Source organism: Plectropomus leopardus, chromosome 11 (assembly GCF_008729295.1).
Source record: "Plectropomus leopardus isolate mb chromosome 11, YSFRI_Pleo_2.0, whole genome shotgun sequence".
Lineage (NCBI taxonomy): Eukaryota > Metazoa > Chordata > Actinopteri > Perciformes > Serranidae > Plectropomus > Plectropomus leopardus.
The window spans coordinates 29262798-29283713 of record NC_056473.1 but is presented as its reverse complement, the minus strand read 5'-3'; the positions used below and the strand labels follow the sequence as shown (position 1 = coordinate 29283713).

Genomic DNA, 20916 nt, shown 5'->3' with positions numbered 1-20916 from the left:
TAATGCTGATTAAGATTGTCTTAAGTCAGACATACCCACATGCACACACACACACACACACACACACACACACACACACACACACACACACAATGATTAGTAAGCTACTGCTCTGGGTCTTCAGCTCAAAATCACTGAAAATCAAATTAAACAAAATTACTTGATTCATCATGGATGTCAGCATCTGCATGCCTGCAAGCACATAAACACACATTACCTCTAATGCACACCCACCCATCTACACACACACACACACACACACAAACTGAGTTATCCGTGAGTGATGAGTCAACTCATTACACAGGTTCCTCTGACACTGCATCATCATTGTTACGTTGCTCCTCGAGCATTAATGATGTAAAGCTTATGATATCTCCAAGGTATGACACGAGAGTTTTGGCAGGAATATGTACAGGAATTAACACACTGAAATACACAAACAGGCAGGCACTCCCACAAATAATTGCAAACACTTCAGCTCTCCACAGATAGTGATATCTTCATCCCATCACACACACACACACACACACACACACACACACACACACACACACTCATGCAGCACACTTTAGTTTTCAGACTATGGAGTACCGCTCACTACTCTTCTGAGCACTCAAATCAAGCCTGCGGTCAGGATTATGGTCACTTGTGCTCAGCCAATGAAATTAGAAAGGTGCTCTAAAGCACTCCAATAAAGCATAAAGAGAGTGTGGATAGTCCATCTTCTCCAATTATAATACTAGCACCTTCTCTCCCTCGGGAGCAGCGAGGCTTTATACGGTATACAAGCCTCTCTCTTGCTCTGTCTTTAATCATCACAGACTCAATCTAACTCGATCCCTCTACTCTTTGTCTTAATCTTTTTTTGCTCTCCTTTTATGTAGCTCCCTCTGGGTCTGTGTGTGTGTATGCCTGCACAAAGCTTCTCGAAGGTACTATGTTTAACGTGTCACAAGGAAACGAAGGTCTTCATTTAATCAATTAGACCATGGCAGACGCTGTGTGATTGTTTTTTCCTATAAATCTTGATGATTCTTGTCCCCTCGTGACAGAAACGTGTATGTTCTCATGATGTTGAAGGGAAGAACCAACACAACAAACCAGTTTAGAACACATGGCTTCATATTGAAAATTTGCGGTCTCAAATCTAAGGATGTCAATGGTTAACTGTTAACCATGAACTTTTAACCGCTGACATCCCTAGTCCTAAAAAAAGTCCATATCAGTGTCACGGCATGCTCATATACAGCAGAAATGTTCGACACGTATTCTTAAAGTGATGAATCCCATTGTCCTTTAAAGTTGAAAGTGTGTGCGATCCTGATTAGCAGAGGTAAACGCCCTGCAACTCCCTTTAAAGGATATGAGGCTGCAGGGCCTTGTGCACACTCATAAACCAAAGAAGAAAAAGAAGAAATAATTAAGTCAAGAATGCCCAAACTAGAGTGTAAAGAGAGTGGAGCACTGGACTCTTTAGAGCCCTTCTGTTTAGAAGAAGAGGTGCTTCTGCAGAAAGTGAACACCAAACCAGCTGTCAGATTTAGTAGCATCAGGAGTGGAAATAAAAGAAGAGGCATTGGATGCTAAAAATATGCATTAATCAACCACCTGGCCTGCAAGCCACAAACTTTATGCATTACAGTAGCACAATTGTCAGGACTGAGACGAGCACCATGGCGCTCTCCAAGCTGTGCGTGTGTTTTTGTGAGACAGAGAGAAGAGGGAGAGAAGATGAGGTTGGACTCACGCAATGTTTCTGCAAGTTATTAATAACTTATTTGGTATGCTGCTTTGTCAATTTTTGTTCCACCCGCTGGAACTGCTTGTGATATTTTCTAGCGCGATCAATCACTGATTATTTGATGGCATGGTTCTCATTAACATAACAATTCATGTACATTGAAGTGTAAGTGTAGTCTAGAGTTTATTTTAAAAGACTACAATGCCTAACAAAATAATCAAAATAATTATCATAAAATATTTGTCAAAAATTTTTACTTTAAATTTAAATAATATTAGTGTATAATCAGTGGTGTAGTGGTAGTTGATGAGGTGGGTGTATTCTGGGTGGATGGGTAAGTTACCAAGGAGAAAGTAGATAAGCTCTCATGGACAATAGATAATTGGTTGACAGGTGGGTATAATGTAAACATCTAGAAAAAGATGTGAGTACACCCTGTATAACCTGCATGTACCCTCGAATACACCACTGCCTATAATACTAAATGAGTGTAGGAATGAAGAAAACGTAATAAACAATTTTTCTGCAAAAACATTTCAGCACAAAATGTGCCCAAGTGTGCTCTTGAGTGTGTGTACATTCTGTCCTTGCCCAAAAAAATCCCCAAAAAGAAAACACTGGTGAATATCTTCCTGAAAGCAGAAGTGTTTTTTCTTATGAACATTTGGTGAATGAGGCCCAATATTCCCATGCATATCTCCAGGTTGCGCCGATGAGTAAGCAGCTGTAAATCCACTATAGCTAGTTCTGTCCATACTCTGACCTGGGGCCAACTGTGGCCCTCAGACAGACTTAAATCAGCCCGAGACTCGTCTTTATGTGTTTTCATAAACAGATAGCAAAGAAGCAAGCTAACAACTACCTAACTCCAAATATTTACTGCAACATAGCAGACTCAGCCACAGCAAAGAAGCATAAAGTTGAAATTAAGGGATACTGCCCTCAGTTGCTGTGAAAAGGTTTTTTACTTAAAGATGAAACAAATGCATGTAATGACCACGCCAAGGCAGTCCACTACACATTTGTGTCATTTGTATGTGATTTCTTAAATTTTAATTATCCATACGAGTTCAGAAGCAGCTGAGCCCCGGTTATTTTCCATTCAAAAAAGTTTGGACACCCCTGCCATCTCCCTATTTGCTCTGCTCACAGAATCAATGGAGCAGCATTGTCTTTTATTAACCTGTTAGTTAGTTACTGGTTAATGGGTGTCAGAATAAACTAAACCTACTGGTAAACACTGACGACATCACTACAACATCACCATGTCATAGTCGGTGAAGCTCCCTGACTGCATCTTTATTTCTCTTATAGTATTTCAGTCCTTGTCCTCCCCTCATTTATTGCCAGAGTTCCAGCATTTTATGAATGTTTCCTGTGAGTTTACGTTGGACCGTTTTTGCCTTTTGAACACCTTTTTTGTTTGTCAATTCTTTTGCCTGTGTGACTGATCACCCGTGTACCGACCTGAGCCTGATAAAAGACAATTAACTTTTTTTTTTTCCCAAGTCGATGAATCTGCTTTTGTGAGTCCTTCTCCATTTTGTGCTTGACAAATCAAGGTTATTTTTTATTCAAATAGTTTTGCAGTTAGCAAATATGAACTTTGTATTCAATCTACTCCCTTTTCATGGGTAAAATCTATGCGCTGCACCTTTACATCACAGTCCTACACAAAGGAACCTGTGCAAGAAAAAATTTGGTGCTTATAATATTCTTATTTTCTAGATAAGTTCTACAATCCTGCAGCATAAAAACAGCAATAATTCAAATCAAGAGGACTCAAAGAAACCCAGTCACTTATAGTAACAAGATGTTTAGGAATTACAGAACACATCTACAGAAGAAGAGTCTCAAGTCAAGTCATTCAATGCCCAGCCATATGTTTACCCGCCAATATAAACATGTCAATGTATTAGGTAGCCTTTTTATTCCAATGCATAAAATCTATACCGTGAAATACATGTTCTTGAGTAACCCACATGCTTTACTGATTTTCAGAAAAAGTATTTTGCTCTTGCAAAGATTCATTTCGAAAAATAGTCACATTTACTCGTGTTCCTTGTGTTAAAAATTATTCCGCTGTTACCTCTGCCATTGAAACTGTAAAATACACTATTTTTAGCCTAGTTTGTGCACTTTTGATACTAATGTTCTTACCACAGGGACTGTATCCATAACAAACTAGTTACAGGTTCATGTTGTTTCATTGCATCTAATCAGCTTTGCACATAGTTTTCATTAATGTTAGTTAATTAAATTACTGTATATATTATCCAGTTTTTCTTTTCTCCGAACTGATGGAGGTACAGTCGGCCATGGGAGTTGATTTAATTAACAAAGTAGATAATCTGTTTAGCTTGCAGTGAGTGATGTGTTTATTATATATATATATTTTTTAAAAAATGTATTTCAATAAAGCAGTTTGACTGATGAAAGAACTGAATGAGTTGAAACGGTACTAAAGTATGAGGATGAAAAGCAGGCATGAGAGCGTGCTCCTCTCACATTGGAGATCCCGTTACATGAGGGCCAATCAACAGGATAATATATCTGCCTGGCTGAACATGGTGGAAGTAAATAAATCACTGCCAAGGCTGAACTTTAGCTGTGTAGATGAATGTACCGTGGCAGAATCGGGTTAGGCTAAAGGATCCTTCACAACTCTCGGTACAGAACAGTGAGACAGTTACACTCAAAGCTGTGTTGGATGCTGATTTGTAGTTCATAACATACACTATAAAGACATGAGACTGAATATGTTACAGCTTTCAAAGAAAACTAGTCTTTTGTTACAAGTGGCACCATGAGGAATGAATGTGCTTCTCAGTTATTCAACGGTGAATCTATTGTTTTATATACTGTATATATACATTGGTTCTAAAGTAATGTAATAAAGGTTGCCTTCAAACAAGTATGCTTACTGATCGTACGCAGAGCATTTCATTAAATCTTGAGTCGTAGACACTGATAACATTGAAAGGTAAGGTTGACGGAAAAGTTAGATAATTGACACAAGGGAAATACAAGCCCTTTCTCATTGTAAAGTTGTAAAAACTTCCACTTTGTCAGTGCTTTCAGTGTAAGATCCCAATGCCAAAAGCCACCTTTCGTGTCTGTATAATATGCCGCTGGATGGCATCAGCTGACAACGCAGCCAGACAGAACCATTTACGGTGTTGTTATACACCGGCAGACAGCTTGATGGCACCTGCCATGTCCACGTGATACGTAGAAGGTCAGCGACTGTTAAAACACGACCAGACTGAGCCTGTCGCATGCGCATGATGCACGGCAGGACATTGTCAGGTTGAAATACTGCTGGTAAAGGAGCAGCTGAGTGCTGGGATTTGGTGGATGGATCCAACAAATTCTAGACTTTCATGCAGGAGTCCGGTGTTCATTTTCCATGTGAATATGATTTTTTTTCTTGCAAATTACCAAGTACCTCTTTTGCCTAAACCTAACCACCCATGCCAGCATGTGCATTTGTTGACATTCTGGCATTTGTTGCCATGTGCTTTTGTTGTCTAAACACAACCACATGCAGCATCATCCCACCAAAACCAAGATGGCAAACATTTCAAATACACTAGCTAAAACCAAAGACAGTATGCCCACTTCTCACCTGCGTATGGTTGTAAAATGCCCACTGACTCAGTTGACCATAAGTATCTGAAGAATCATATTTCTAACTTAGTCCCTAAGGGCACATGGGAGGACAAGTGCTTGTTGCATGGTGCCATTTGTCATTGTTGGGAAATGGAAACCCCCTTTACTGAATTAACCACACACATACACACACTGTATATGCACAGGCTGACCTCATTTATCAAGCCCCTAATTACAGACCAACCAGACTGCAGTCAATAGTATTGACTGGTCCTGCAGGAGCTGCAGGTTACAGTGTCTCTGAGATTTTTAATGTCTTTGTTTCCAAATAATCTACAGCTGATTAGAAACAGGGCACATCCATGTAACAACATGATGTTCAAAAGCAAATTGAACCCACCCATTAGACAAGCCAAAGGTCTCTTGATAATCCAAATTCTTCAATTACACTATACCCCATCAGACATGAGGGACTTATTTATTGGCATATATTCAATGTACAAACATGGACATCCCAGTAAACAATACATTTAAGTGGTTGGTGGACTGCACATTAACCATGATGGATTACTGGATGGTTCATTATAAGGCAGGACTGAGTGCTGAGTCTGTTGAGTTTCCTCTGCATGTACGGCTTCATTTTCCCTTTGAGTTTCAAATTCCAACAGCCACTACTCTCTCTCCAGATTTATGAAACAAAGATTTCCCACTAGTCTGTCTTTTCTACGTAGAAGACAGTAAATAACAAACGCTTTGGAAAATGGTTAAAGCCAGTTGTCACACCAGGGTGAAATTCATTTGTGCATCTTTGCTAAAAAGGTGATTCTAGACTCTCCACAGAAACAATGACGGCAAAAGGCATCCAGAGAACAGGGATCAACTTTATATAAAGTAATCATTTGTTAATGCCACAGAAGAATCATGGGACTATGGAGCCAAGGACAAATACAGGACAGTCGAGCAGCATTTCTTCTGAATCAGCACAGGAACATGGGGTTTCCAGGGAAGGATTTTAATTAGGTCTGCTGTTTCAGTAATTAATGGTGTGTTGGGTTAAAAATAAGATATTATTATTTCAAGGAAGAAGAGGAGTCTTGGCATGGCAATGACAATTTCAAAACCATGACCTAAAGTAACTAAGAGTATGGAGTAAAAAGTTCAGGCTCTACAGACTGTCAGGACTGTGTCAGTGCTCGATGACTGACACTTCACAGAAGGAATACTTTATTTTTCAATAGGTATTCAGCTCAGGAATATGCATATATCACAGCCCAGTGCATATGGCCAGTGGTGGCTAGAGGCTCACTCTGTGCCAGCAGCCATGATTAATGCACACAGACTGGACCGGTTTAGGGTCCCTCCTTGTTAACACAAGGGAGGTAACCTAGTTCTGCTGGGGACGGTAAGAGAGAGAGAGAGACAGGGAGAGAGAGAGACAGAGAGAGAGAGAGAGAGACAGAGAGAAAGAGAGACTTCACTCTTTAGACCTCCCTAAATGCTGAAACATAACCACAAACAGACAGTCACACACATGAACAAACACAAATCAGAAAAAAACAATACAAACTGTAATTGTTCTCTTTTGTACTATCACATTTGGTAATTTCCTTAAGCTGAAAGTGTAACCAAGTAAGGGTCAATTCAGCCTGTACTCATTGCAAAGTAATCAAATACCGCTGTTTTTTCAGCGCTTTCAGCATAAGATCCCGACGCCAAAAGCCACCTCTCGTGTCTGCATGCAGACAATCAGCGCCAGTTGATTATGTGGCATATTGAAACATGTCACGTCTGTGTGATCTGATGCCGGACGGCGTCAGGTTGAAACGCTACCAGTAACGATGTCATATAAGAAGTTGGAAGGTCCCTATAGGGCAGGTGGGAGGGGCAGCGGATGGATCCACAGAAACCCAGACTTTTATGCAGGAGTGTGGTGTTCGCTTCCTGTCTGAATGTGGTGTTTTCTTTCTACACCATTCTGCTCCATCCGTGCCAGCATGTGTTTTTGTTGACGCCTCAGCATTAGTTGCCATGTGCTTGTGTTTTCTAAATATAACAATGAATATTGTTGACATCCACCATGTGCATTTGTTGACAACATGGTAGCGTTATTGGGGAATGTCAACAGCAGACTCAGATGGATACCTACAGAAGACCACGGCAAAGTGGCATTATGTGATGTCTTTCTCAATGGAGTCTGGCTTTGCGTAGAGCAATATTACAGCTTCAGTTTCCCATTGTTAATTGCTCTGTGTATGTGTGTATGCGTGTTTCTCCTCCTACAGTAGAACACAAATTCGTGCTAACCCTAGCCCTCCAAAACGAGAGAGGAACCAGATAATGACAGTTCTTTCCACTCACAGAGCGATGCTTGCACAACAGTGGTAACCCTTGTTAATGAATTGCTAATCTGGAGGTTAGAGAGACAACAAGTTGCAATTAACTTGATAAAACATAATAAAGTTACAAATGTGCTCATCAACTACATTGTATCTGTTACAAATATCAAGAAAAAGAACACTTTAAATGCAGTGACAGGAAAATGCCTTAGCACATCATTTGGAAACAATCTAAAAGAACAAAACATGCAATATTCAAAAAATGTATGTGGGACCATCTTAGGTTAATTAGAACATACCGTATATTATTCATTCACATTGCGAAAATGAAGTGGTGATAACTGTATTATTTTGCATTGTAAGAGAAAGTATCCCAAAGATATTTAAGGTAATCACAAATATGCCGAGTTGGACAAGTGCAGGAGTTTGCATTGCTGATTGCAGTCTGTGTGGAGTAAATGAATGATAAATAAGGGATTATATTTAGAAAGTGGACTCCTCAGATTTGCACATAGGAGACAGGACGGCTATAGTTCACAAGTTGGAGGCCTCAGAGGAGGTTCTAACCCATTTATACTGACCTTATTTAGCTGAGAATGCTGTTTGAGTCTGGAAGGTGTTAAAACAATATTTGTGAACCAACATGATTAGTGTGTGTGTGTGTGTGTGTGTGTGTGTGTGTGTGTCATCCCACAAGGGTCTCTGCATTACTGTAGTTAGCGATGCAATAACAGGTCAGAGCTGGTTGAGTGCTGACCCAGCTAACGATAATTTCCTGTCTTTGAACTTAATTACTTGATGAGGAGCAGCTGTGTTGTCAGTGTAAAGTTCAAAGTCTCCCCAAAAATCAGGCTGAGCAGTGGCCACGCTCCAGACAGCAGGGGTAGGTTCCCGAAACACTTACTAATGTGCCAATTTAAAGTCCTTTGATAGAATTTTCATGGGTTTCTTGCAAAAGAAAGTGGCTTAAACACACAAATGATAAGATATGAAGGTATAAGGTTCAGTTAATAGAAATATTAGGACATGGAAAGATTTATATGTAAATGTATTGACAACATCACCTCAGATTTTAGTGTTTTAATGATAAAGTGGGTGATGTTATTGATGGAAAAGAGATAACTGTCTGACTGCTTTACTTTTACGTTTTTAAGGTACTGATATGTACTTGATATACATTTATATCATGTGCAGTAAATGTTAATACTAGTGGGAGCTGCCTGGTTACAGTTTATGTAGAAATTGCACAGGAACACTCTAGTAGTAGCCAGTCGGACCTGCTTCTATCCGCCTTGTGTGATGTCTGTAAAGTTAGGAGTCTGTTTTTCATAGTTTTCATTTCTTATTTTCACTTCCTGTTTTATTTTGTTACTCACCTCTCCTCTCTTTTAAGATCCCCACTTCCTGCCCCTGTGTCTTTCTGTAATTGTCCGCCCTGCCCTAATGTGTTTCACCTGTGCCTTATTATCCCCCCTTCCTTTAATTATTTAGTCTGTGTGGTCTCTGTGCCAGTCCATCTTTGTACCTCATATCTAGTGTTTCAGCATTCCTCTTTGTGTAAGTTTTCCTGGTTATTTAGATACCTGCTTTTTTTGTTGACCTCACCTTTTTGCGTAGCACCTTTCAGATTGTTTGCCTGTATGACTGCTTATCTGTGTTCTGAGTTATTTTTGAAAGTAAAGGTTTTTGACTTTTCCAGTGAACCTGTCTGCCAGGTTGTGCTCTTGAGTCATTTCTGTGAATCAGTCTTGTCACTTTGGAGTGTCAAAGCAGCCACTTTTCGCGATGGGTACGACAGACTTGTACCACATCCAACTACAAAAGGACGGATTACCAGAACCATCCAGAAATATGTACAATTATAAAGCGGCAGCAAATATGTAAACAGACATAAAAAAGAACTAAATGATGTTGCACAAGTTAAAGGAGCTGATGGGATAATGTTTCACTGGAGTTGTATCTTTTGTATTTCCATTTGACAAACAAATCATTGACTGAATGGTTGATTTATTGATTGATTGCTATCGGACGCCAAGCTCTTTGTCCTCTGTCTGACTGCAGTAAAGCCACATCTGTCCGCTGCGAACTGCCCTATCACCTGATATAGAGGCATCTGTGTCAAATTTTGACTGTTTTTTAACCATTTAAAAACTTTTTTTATAGTTGCATTATATAGCAGTCCACCTCCATGTTTGGTATAAGTTGGCGTTCACACCTGATGTATACTGTACCAGAGTACACATTAACTGTACTCAAAACCACCTTTTCAAGGAGACGTTGTCACAGATTGATGTACTGTGCCTTGGCTGAATACACAGTGTTTACGTTTTAAAACAAACTAAACTTTGGGGTCAGGTTCAGGTCCCTAATGTGAAAGCCACCTACTTATTATAGCAAACCTCTGATCATGTAACTGCAAATCAAACCTGTTATGCATGTTTCAAATGGCAATACAAGGGAAAGACCAAAATCTCTTAAACCATAATTTAGACCCTTTGACTCCAGCTATAGATAAAACAATCCACATACCATTAGCATATTTTAGATTGTGTACACCAAATGTATATTAGTTGTTATAAAATCAGGGTATAATGTCACCTAAGTCACGATGCATCACTATGATTGAAATGAAAAATCTACAGCCCACACTGAGTCCACCATTCTTTCCACAAGGACATAATCTATATAGCTGTTTTCTTTCCTTAGTCCAAGCAGTTAAACAAAGAGAAAGCATATGAAACATTGATTAAATTAGCAGTCAAGCATGCTGGCCTCATTCTTTATGTAAATAGTTTACAGCCTTAAAATTTAGTTGAACCCTGTATCCTCAGCCTCGACTCACTTCTTCTTTCAAAAGGTCTTGTTGTGTTCACGAGTGCAGTTTGTAATCAAAGGATTAGACACAAGGGAACGACTCTTTTCCGAGGCTGAATAATAAGCACATAAGAAGACAGCAAAGTGTTCAATCTGTTAAATTATTAGTGCAAAATAATGCGCACACAACCAATTGAGGAGATGGTTTTAGTTCCTCTGAGGGAGTAAAGCTTTATGATGATCATCAGCAGGAGCCCAGTAAAAGCTCTGAGGAAATGACAGGTGGAAAATTAACACTCCAAAAGTGCTTCAGAGACACATAACTGAATAAAAGCCCTCTATTGACTTTCTTGGGGTTTTTTTGCATGATACACCAAAAAATGTTTGTCTTTAGTCTATTTAAATCAGTGTTATCAGCTCTATTGCAGTACTTGGATACATTCACAACTGAACAGACTACACATTTTATAATGGACCAGGCTGCTTGCTTTTTATAAACATTTGCTGTGATTTTTCTATTGAACCTATTCAAAGTTCAGTATCGCTACTAAGGTTCCAAATATTGCCCTTTTCACAGCGGAGCAATGGATGTAATAGAGGTGTCATAGTAATTGGGAATAAAACAAACAAACAAACAAAAAATGAAAACCAGCTAACAGGTTGGGAGAGTTTAAAATCTGAGTAGCTGTTCTGGTAACAGTAGTGGCATTTGTCAAAAACACTTGTGAAAATGTAATGTCATCAACTATTATGTCTGTCTCATTGATCCTTTTGCTGTGTGTGTCCTTGCTGCCTAGACATTTTGTCTTCTTTTAAATAAAGCCTTTTCATGTGTTGGCTTCATATTTGAGAGTGACTAAGATAGTCGTACCTAACTCTTAAAACTCACAAGTAGAACCATCTTGCAGTGGGGTCAGTCAGGCCACCACGCAGCCATCTGCAACTTAATAGTGAATGCAGGCCCGGACCATAAGGTAGAGGTTCCCATTCCCTAATTCCTACTGCCTGAAGAAATTTGAACACCTTCCAAAAAACTTAAAACGGCGTCTGTGGTAGCTCCCGCCAACAGGTGTCACCAGAACCACAGAACAACACACACACACAGACTTAAAAGGGGGAAACAACACCAGCCGTCACAGCATTGTCATGCCTGGTAAAAAAGGAGGATGGGAATGTATTTTTGGTCCCAGATTTTATGTCAGCATTACTTCTGTGAGGCCTCTCATCAGGCAGGGGTGGAGACAGTACTGGTGAGGGTGCCTTCAGTGACTGTGGTCCTGCAAATAAACTTGAAACTTTCTTATTTACCCAGGCTTATGGTTAAGGTTCATATATATGTATGCTACTTATGTATTCACATTTTCTTTTATCCGTTGTCTGTCAATGTAAAGCACTTTGAGTTTAACAGGTAATAACATGCACTATGTAAATAAAATTACCATTGCCATTACTAACAGTTTATTTAGCCTGCGTAGCAAAACTGCACACTAGCAGAAGAGCGTCTTCCTTGCTTTCTGTGAGTCTACACAAGGCACGTTTTTTTGGCAGCACTAGAGCCAAACACACAATCAAGACGCAGTTCTGAGGTTACAGCTTAAGTGTAATGCGAAAAAAAAGCTGTATTACCTGTGATGAAAGTGCATGTGCTTCGTGAGATAGAAGACCGAAAAACATGGCTCCTGGGTACCTGAGACTTACTGTCTTAGGACTGTACTTATATGTTGCCTGGGAAAGAACATAGCCTTACAGGCTGAAATCAGGGTAAAAGACACCTCTCGCGGTAGATTACATAAAAGATTGCAAGATGATTGGCTTCTTTTTTCTGAAAGATCTTTATCAACAAAGTGCCATTGCCACTGACTGAGCTGAATTTTTAACAATACATTACATCCTTATAATAAGGAACATAAAAAAATAAATAAAAGCATAAAAAAGCAAAAGCCATAGAAATAATTGCAATCAGATCATTTATAAATATGTGCAGTGTTTGCAGAAGGTGTTGTATAGGTTGTAGGTTGTGCAGAACATAACAGCTTGGACCTGAATCATACTGAAGTGATTTTAATCAGCAAAGTCATTCCTGATATCCACCTCTAATTCATATCTCTGGCTATTTTTAAGCAGGTAAATCCCCCTGCTCAGAGGTGGATGGACAGCGTGTACCTGCATACACAAACCAGTACACTGCTGATGGCCTTGTTCTCAATTAGACTTCCATTCAGTTATGTTCTCTTCCAGTGTGTGCAAGGTTTATAAAAGTTGCCGTGTGCTGTTAGGAAAATAGCTGCAATGTAAATTGTCTAGGCAGTTCTAACTTGTATTTTCTTTTCCTCCTATCCTACTCTGATAATCACAGATTCTGAAATGTTTTGAGTTGTATATTGAGGGTGAAATCTTGGACATAGCACCCATAAACTATACATTTTTAATATGGAATATTGCTTGTTTATGTATTCTTTTTCCATAAACAGACTATCATGCCCACAAGTACAATATACTATCCACAGAAGCTGTTTGACCATAAACCATATAAGAAAAGTTTCTATCCCAAACTGATACACATCAGAGTGCACTCAAGAACCGTGAGGAATTCCCTTGCAGGAAGATCTATCTTTCTTACTGAGTTTCAAAGTGTACCAGCACTGGAGATTTATCCAAGTGAATAATGTAATATAGACAGTGTCACTGTATCTCTGTCAAACCTACCCCAGTCTTATGTCAGTGTAGATCTGGGTCACTACCCCCAAGTGTTTGGTACTGCTTTCATTAAACATTAACCGTGTCTAAGTATATTTCTATGTCTGTGCCTCTTGAAACCACAGATGAGTTCCATTTGGAAGGGAAATCAGATACATGTCAATTGATATATCTCCTTCCCCTGCTGTTGTAACAGGATTTTGTGGGGGGGGGTGTCACTGGTCACTGAGGCTACCATACAGGGTGCCACCAAGAACTCTAACACAACCGCTGATACTGAGCCTCGTATATGGAAACCCCGACTAAGAAGCGCAGCATCAGTACAGTAAAAAGAAAGCAGAGAATGTCACACGATGAAAGAATTTAGGAAAATGGATAAAAGTTGGTATCTCACCGAGGTTACATACTGTATGTCCCGGCACAGTTTTGTCTCCCGGGGGAAGTCGGCAAGATCCAGGAAGTTGTCCACTACCACTTGGCCGATCAAGTCATGGCGAGAGAACCTGTCAAAGTCGTAGACACTGAAGTGCAGCTTACGGTTCGACAGCTCAGAGTACGCCACAGGAAAGAGAAACACCTCATCGAACACAGGGTTGAGTGTCTTGCGGTGCACCTTGGTCTGGTGCTTGGTTTTGCGGTCAGGCAGCAGGTAGATCTTGACGTAAGGATCTGAGGTCCCTGAGAAGTCCTTGGCAGGAAGGTCCTGGGCCTTGTGGATCTTCACGATCAGCTGCTCCAGGTCAAAGTCAAACTTCAGGATGAAGAGAAGACGCCCGCAGCTGTCGGTGCGACGGCCGTCCTCTGCGTCCACCGAGCGCTGCTTGTAGAGTTCTGGTTTGATTCGGCCCAAACCAGACAGAGAATCTTGGCGCTGGAACTGAGCCGGGTTGAAGTCCGGATTGGACAAGTTCATCTGACGACGGATGGAGTTGTGCCTGTAACATTTTGCAAAAATTGGATTTATCAAACCATTTGACTAAAGTCAAGCCATTTTGATTGACTTATTTTTTTTGTAATCTTTGTTTCTGTAAGGCAACTGCGTCCCCTTAAGCCTGATATATGTGAAAGGTTCAGAAACAGATGTCTCTCAGATGAGATCAAGGTGTCTGTAATTGTATGTGTCCGCCTATGTTTAATCTACCAGCACCTAAAAGTTGGACAGAAACTTTGGAGGACTGATGTGTACCAACCGTACAGATGAGGTAGGCTCAGTGATCTGTCTTTGGACCCTGTCTCTGGCCAGAGTGTGGACCTGGTATTTCTCCACCTTGGCCTGGGTCTCCAGCGGGATGTCAGGCGACGTGTGGCTTATTTTTAGGCCTGACTCTGGGACAGCCACAGCCGAGGGGGGTCCTGAGGGCTCCTTCACACAGCCATCCTCGCTGTACTCCCTGTCCTCCCCGTCCACCTGCACAGCAGACATCAGTGTTTACATTGTGAATTTAGAAATTCTAACTTTGGATGAGAAAAATAGGTTGGCACGAAGTAATAGGTCTCCCTTTTTATTGATAACAAAAATATTAGTACTAATTTAATATTGTGCTTTATTATTAGGGTGGAATGGTGTTTTAAAGTGTCTGCTTCTCTAATCATAAGATACAATTAAAATATGGATACGAGATACAACAGCTTGCATTGTGTGGGCTCTTGATTGGCTACTCAGCCAGTCACTCAAGAATCCATTGTTTTATTGGTTTTAAGTCTACAGCAGCGTCTTTATCAATTCACTTGTATTAGATCATAGTTGCTCAAAGTTTTACCTCTGAGCAAATGGTGGTCCTCAGAAACATTTCATGCTGCTTCCCAAATGTGACATGAAATGCATGCATTATATTTTGATCTACTGTGAGCCTCTCCTACTTACCTCTGTAAGGACGGGCTGTTGGTCTCCTCCCAAAAAGTGCGCTCCCTTGAGCACATCTGGGAGGAAACGGCCACTCAGTGGTACCCAGCATAACTTCCATGAGACAAAGAGGGAGACACTGAAGAGGGCCAAACCACAGGTGGTCACCAGCAGGGACAACAGGCTCACCGATACATCTAGACATGGAAGAGAGAGAAGGGGCCTCAGTGAACAGTGAATACAGCTTTTCCAGTGAAAAAAAAGGCTGGCACAGACAAATCTGGCTCCCCAAGGAGGACAGACCGTGGTTATTTAGGAGGAAGGAACTAGAATTACAGCTTCATGGTTGCATGCATCCATCAGGCAGTCAGCTTGCATGTCTGTCCAGAAACATATAATGTATGTAGCATAGGGTTTACAGTATTTTAATAAATGGTATTGGGGGGGGGGCAGTTCTGTTTTTTAGAAATTTATGACATTTATGATCACAGTGCTGTCTTCACTTAGAGACTATTTTTACAGAGGAGTACAGAGGACAGATAGAGAGCTTCTTCGCATGATGCAACAACAGCCAATGAGCCTGAACCACCAACAGAACAGAAAAGAACACAAAATTACAGCCATGACAGCTGACAATGATTCAAATGTGCTTTTTGTTGCAAAGAAGCAGCAAATTCTAAAACTTGGATGCTTCACATTCATCCTCATCCCAACAGCACAGAAGATCTATACAATCAGCCCAGTTTAAATGTGGGCACCCAAGATTTGTGTCACAAATTCAGTATCTGACCAAAGATCTCTCCTTCTGTTTATGAGTTATGCCATTGAATGATCAGCCTGATAATGACCTTTGACCTATTGGATATAAAATGTCATTACTTCATTATTTTATCCTATAAGACATTTGCATGAAATTTTGTCAGTTCATCGTTGCATCCAAGTAAACATTTGTGCCAAATGTAATAAAAAGTCCAGGTGCTCTGAGATATTGTCCTCACAAGAATTGGACAGATGGCTGGAATGAATGGACAGATATCCCAAAAACATAACAACTCCGACCATAGTTGTTGCCGATGAGGAGGCACAAAACAGTTACATTTACTCACTGTAGGCAAAAGTTTGAAAAAAAAAGTAAATTTTGTTTGATTAATTTGATGTATGTAATTCAGTATGTTTATATATGTTATAAAGCACATATGATCACATTCAAACCATTAAAGCCGGAAACCATTTCCTTCATGTAAGGACCTTTAAATTCATTGTGCTATCACTGTTTCACCATGTCTGCTTTCCCATCGCTCTTCCTGCATACTGCCCTAGTTTTAAAGCTTATCCTAGCACACAAGATGGATTGCTCCCATACATGGTACATGTATGGTACATGGCTGAGTGCTTTCTGTTGACTGAATGTTTGGCAATAAATGTGATTAAGAGGGGTTAAAGGTGCTCCAAACCCATCTTTTTCCCTGTATTCATTCGCCAATAAATGTGTTAAATGGGAACACCAGAAATATTTTAACTTGAACCCTGTTTTCACATGTTTTTATGTCCAAGTGACTTGTGGGAACAACAGTTTTTGAAAGTGGTCCAATATTAAGAGAGAGTGCTGCAGGCAGCAGCAGTGTGACAGGTTACAATGTAACTTCTCTGGGCATGTGTGCCTTGTCAATTTACTTCTTCTTAAAGTGCTTGTTTTTGACAGTCTCAAATGGTTATTTTAGGTGCAACATTACAGAAAAGACCTTACAGAGAAATGAAAGTAAAGAGAAGTCTCGTTCTAAGGAAGAGGTGACATAACTTATTGAAGGGAAATAGTGGAAATGCGTGAGCTGGAAAGAGAAGTGCCAGTAATAGTTTGTTGCTTTGGAGTACAGAAAGCACACCATACTCTTTTCTTAAAGACTTTCAGTGTCATATCTGAATATTTATCTGATTAAGACAATAAGAAAAAGTCAGCGAGGTTTCAGAATGAGACTTTAATGGCGAGACATGGACACAAAACAGAACATAACCAAAGAGATGTTTTGAAAAACATTTCATTTCTTTGTAGGGTCCATTCAATGATGTTGTAAGACACATAGTAATTAGTCTTTTAGTCTTTTTGATGGCAGTAAACTGAGGGGGCGTACCTGTCCTGAGTAGTTACATTGTAACCTGCTTTGTCACTTTGCAGCACTCTCTTTCAATACTGGACCAACAGAAAATATTGCTGTTCCTATAAATCATTTAGACACAAAAAAGGGAAAATAAGGTCCAGGCTGAAAAGTAACTGAGTTCTCCTTCAATTTTTCTCTGGTGTCATTTTCACTTTACATGATTGCTAATGCAGTAGTCACAAGAAGCAGTAAGTGTTTTTCAAATTGATCAAAAATTAGGTAAATTTAAGAGTTAATATTTCTGTAAGCTGTTCTACAATGACTTTAACAGCTGCCTTGATCTCATCCACACTTGCTGCCATTTTCTATCACTATGTGTTCTAGGTATGTAGCTAGCTGTTGGAAGAAAACATCCATATTCTTCGTCCCAAAGAGGAAGAGTTACAGAGACAGAGATGACAGTGCTCTCTATATCTTTCTCCACCCCCTCAGTTCTCTTTGTCTTTGTTGCTCGTCGTTCTGAATCAAACTCAACAAAGTTTTTTTAAGCTACGACTAAGTGTCCTTGTTTGGTACAATGTCCTGCAGACTCCATGAAACAATGACAATATCAATGATGCACTAAGAATTTTCCAATGTAGGATATTCACTCACGGCATAGTGTTACATTATCAAAAAAATATGCATTATGTTTTAACAGCAGATAGATTTAATTTTTTATATTTCATTGCATTTATTGAGCCATGTTTTCCTTTGTTATTTCTTGCTAAAAGGGCTGAGATCTCTTAATGGGACAGCTGAGAGTGCTCAGGCGCAATGTGAGATATGGGTATGAGCTCAATTATGAATGCAATTAGAGTTCAGACCTTGAGTTCAAAGCAAAATCATTTCCAGTCTTTATGATGAAACTACAGAGGGCCCAGATTCACTTACAAACTGAATGAAGAAGAAAATCATGCAAGCAGTATTTTTCTAAAACTGTGTATTCTCTCTGAGTTTTGTTGTCTCGTTTATAGATCAGTGGCATACCTGGGCTGAAATTCAGACATTATCTTCGATGTAACACTTATGTCTCTATTTAAAATATCTAGTGCATGATCTAAAGTGCATGGCGCAAATTCTTTTAGGGCATGTCCAAACATTTTTGCTAGTTAAATGGTGTTTTATCTGGGTGTCGAGTGAGGCTCGGGGAAAAAGGGGTTGTATTTTGACCTTTTTTTAATCATTGGTGTGTTACAGGTATAACATGAATTCAGTCAATCACAGTATCATTTCTCATTCTCTTTAAAGCATAGGGCGCCTGCCGGAGCTATTTAAATAGCCAATTTGGTAAACTGAAGAGGTGAGCAGTTTTTGACAGTAATGCAGCAAGAGCAGTCATGTCACTGCGGAAAATATCATGAGACATTTAAGCAGCAAAATGAAAAACTGTAGTTATAAATTTAAACGAGGAAACAGAACTGAAACTTCAGCTTTAGAAATAATCAGTGAAGACACGTTGCTTCTCGTGCCTAAATATGCACAGTGTCTTCTGTGGGAAGTCGGACAGCAGCTCATCTGATCATCTGATACTAGAAAGTTGCACTGCACTGTGTACCGCTTTGTCTAAAATGCAGCCCTTAAACACACACATAAATACACACACATGAACATAGGGAGGTGCTAAACTGGTCAATTTTACTGTACTGAAACAAACTATAGTGGCTTCAGGACCCTTCAGTTTTTGATTGAATTTACTTTTTAGTATTAATTATATTAAAAAAAAAAAAACCTTAATCAAAAAGCAAAAAGGGGTTTTGTTTTACTTTTTTCAAATTTGTTAACAATCAACATCATTGCCACAAAGGTGATTTCAATCTATTGAATTTTATTTCTGCTAAAACAGAAACAAAACACAAAAGACCCTTAAAAATATAACACAAAAAAAAAGTTAAGGAATCTGGATACATTCTGAAGCCACTGTAGTACTACAGAGCTGCCTGCTCATCATGTACACCATATAACCAATGTAAAAATATGCCACAAACATACATGCCACCTACACCGAGTCAAGGTATAGAGCATGTAATTAAGTGGCGCAAAATGTTGACATTACAGTGCTGACTTGTATCCATAGCAACAATGATCATTGGCTTACAGATGTGGCTGTGAACATGGATGTAGGGTGCTCGGGATCTCTTTCATTTCTTTTTAATTGCTGTTTATGTTCATGTTCCACTTTTAGCCACTGTGATGTCATGTCACAGCTTCCATCAGCTGTCAAAAGGAAAAGACCTGCTGGGATATCATTGATTAGGGTGCAGCTAACATGTCAGCCCACAGACAGCAGTGCAGAATCAGTACTGCTTTGTCATTTAGTGTTCATTTACCCTCTCAGTTTTCTACAGAAAATGCAAATATGTAATCAATGAATCTGTTAGTTGGCTCTTTTCACATTTTCCAAGTATAAAAGCTTGAGCTTGAAAATGACTTGAAGCTTGTAAAGTTTTTTACAATACTATAAGTGCCACTAGGGACTTCTTCTCCACACACTTTGCAAGTAGCTACTATTTCCCCTCACAATTTCACCAGCTTTAAATGTGGTGAAAAAATAAAATACAATTTGAACTCTTGGTTGTATGTGCGGTGCCATTTCAGGCGCGGTGTTATTATACGCTGCTGGACGGCACCTGCCATGGCAGCACAATGCGCTGACGATCAGCGTCTCTTGAGAATGCAGCTGGACAGAAGCTGTCTCATCCGCATAATACGCCGCTGGACAGCATCAGGTTGAAACGCTGCCAGTAACGACGTGATATAAGGAGCATAAAGGTCTCTATAAGAAAGGTAGTAGGGTTGGTGGATGGCTCAAGCAAACCCTGGACTTTCATGTGGGAGTCAAGCGTTCACCTCCCGTCTAAGTGATGTTTATTTTTCCTTCACCTTACCATGTGTCTTTTTCTTAAACCTAATCATCCCTGCCAGCATGTGCATTTGTTGACATCCTGGCATTGGTTGCGATGTGCTTTTGTTGCCCAAACATAAGCACATACAGCGTTATCCCTAAATGTGCTTCTGTTAACACTGAGATAGCGCAATCCCCAAACATCAATAGCAGACAGAAGGATACTTAGAGTGTAATATGTAGACCCAGAAGTCTACTGCAAAGCAGCAATATTTGACAACTTGGGTACCCTTTAGCGCCCGTATGTGACGTACAGCTTAAACACATTAACTTGTGGTTTATGTTGGGAAATCGTCAGATTAGGGAAGGACTTGACACCACTTGGATCCTATTTTGGGCTAAAATCAGAATGTTCGTTATGTAACATGCAATTCACTTTCTATGTAGCTCTATTTTGGTCTCCACCAACTTCAGAAAAAAGATAACGAGCACTTTGACGGTGAAAAATTTCACCAAAGCTCCATTATGTTCTGTTCTGTTAAAAGTGTCTGTCTGCAGTTGACGCTGAGCAGGGAGTCCACAACTCATTTTAAACAAGTTTTTTTTTTTTTTAAAAAAAAAAAAACTAATCAATACATTTTGTTCTATATTAATAGTCAAATAAAATAGGCCTTAATCTAAATGAGCCTAAATATGTGTTTGCAAAGCACTGTGTTATTATAGCACATTCAGCCGTAAGATTTGTGAAATGAGGCGGGCAGAACACAGCAAGCCATATGCAGCTCCACACTGGGCACCAGCTGGAATAACGTGAAAGCAGTGGAGAAATGATATACAGTGTGTCCCAACACAGTGCAGGGCTTGTGTTCTCAGCTGGCACAGATTGAGAGCAT

At 39.8% G+C, this 20916-nt stretch overlaps 1 protein-coding gene across 1 annotated transcript in view; it reads right to left on the bottom strand.

Annotated features, from left to right (window-relative positions):
* syt9b (synaptotagmin IXb) overlaps positions 1-20916 on the bottom strand; it is a 44081-nt gene that overhangs the window by 9772 nt on the left and 13393 nt on the right. The window contains exons 2-4 of the mRNA XM_042496228.1: positions 15065-15240; positions 14391-14608; positions 13595-14135 (exon numbers count right to left, since the gene is read on the bottom strand). Of these exons, the coding sequence (XP_042352162.1) occupies positions 13595-14135; positions 14391-14608; positions 15065-15240 (935 nt within the window). The remainder of the gene's footprint in view (positions 1-13594; positions 14136-14390; positions 14609-15064; positions 15241-20916) is intronic.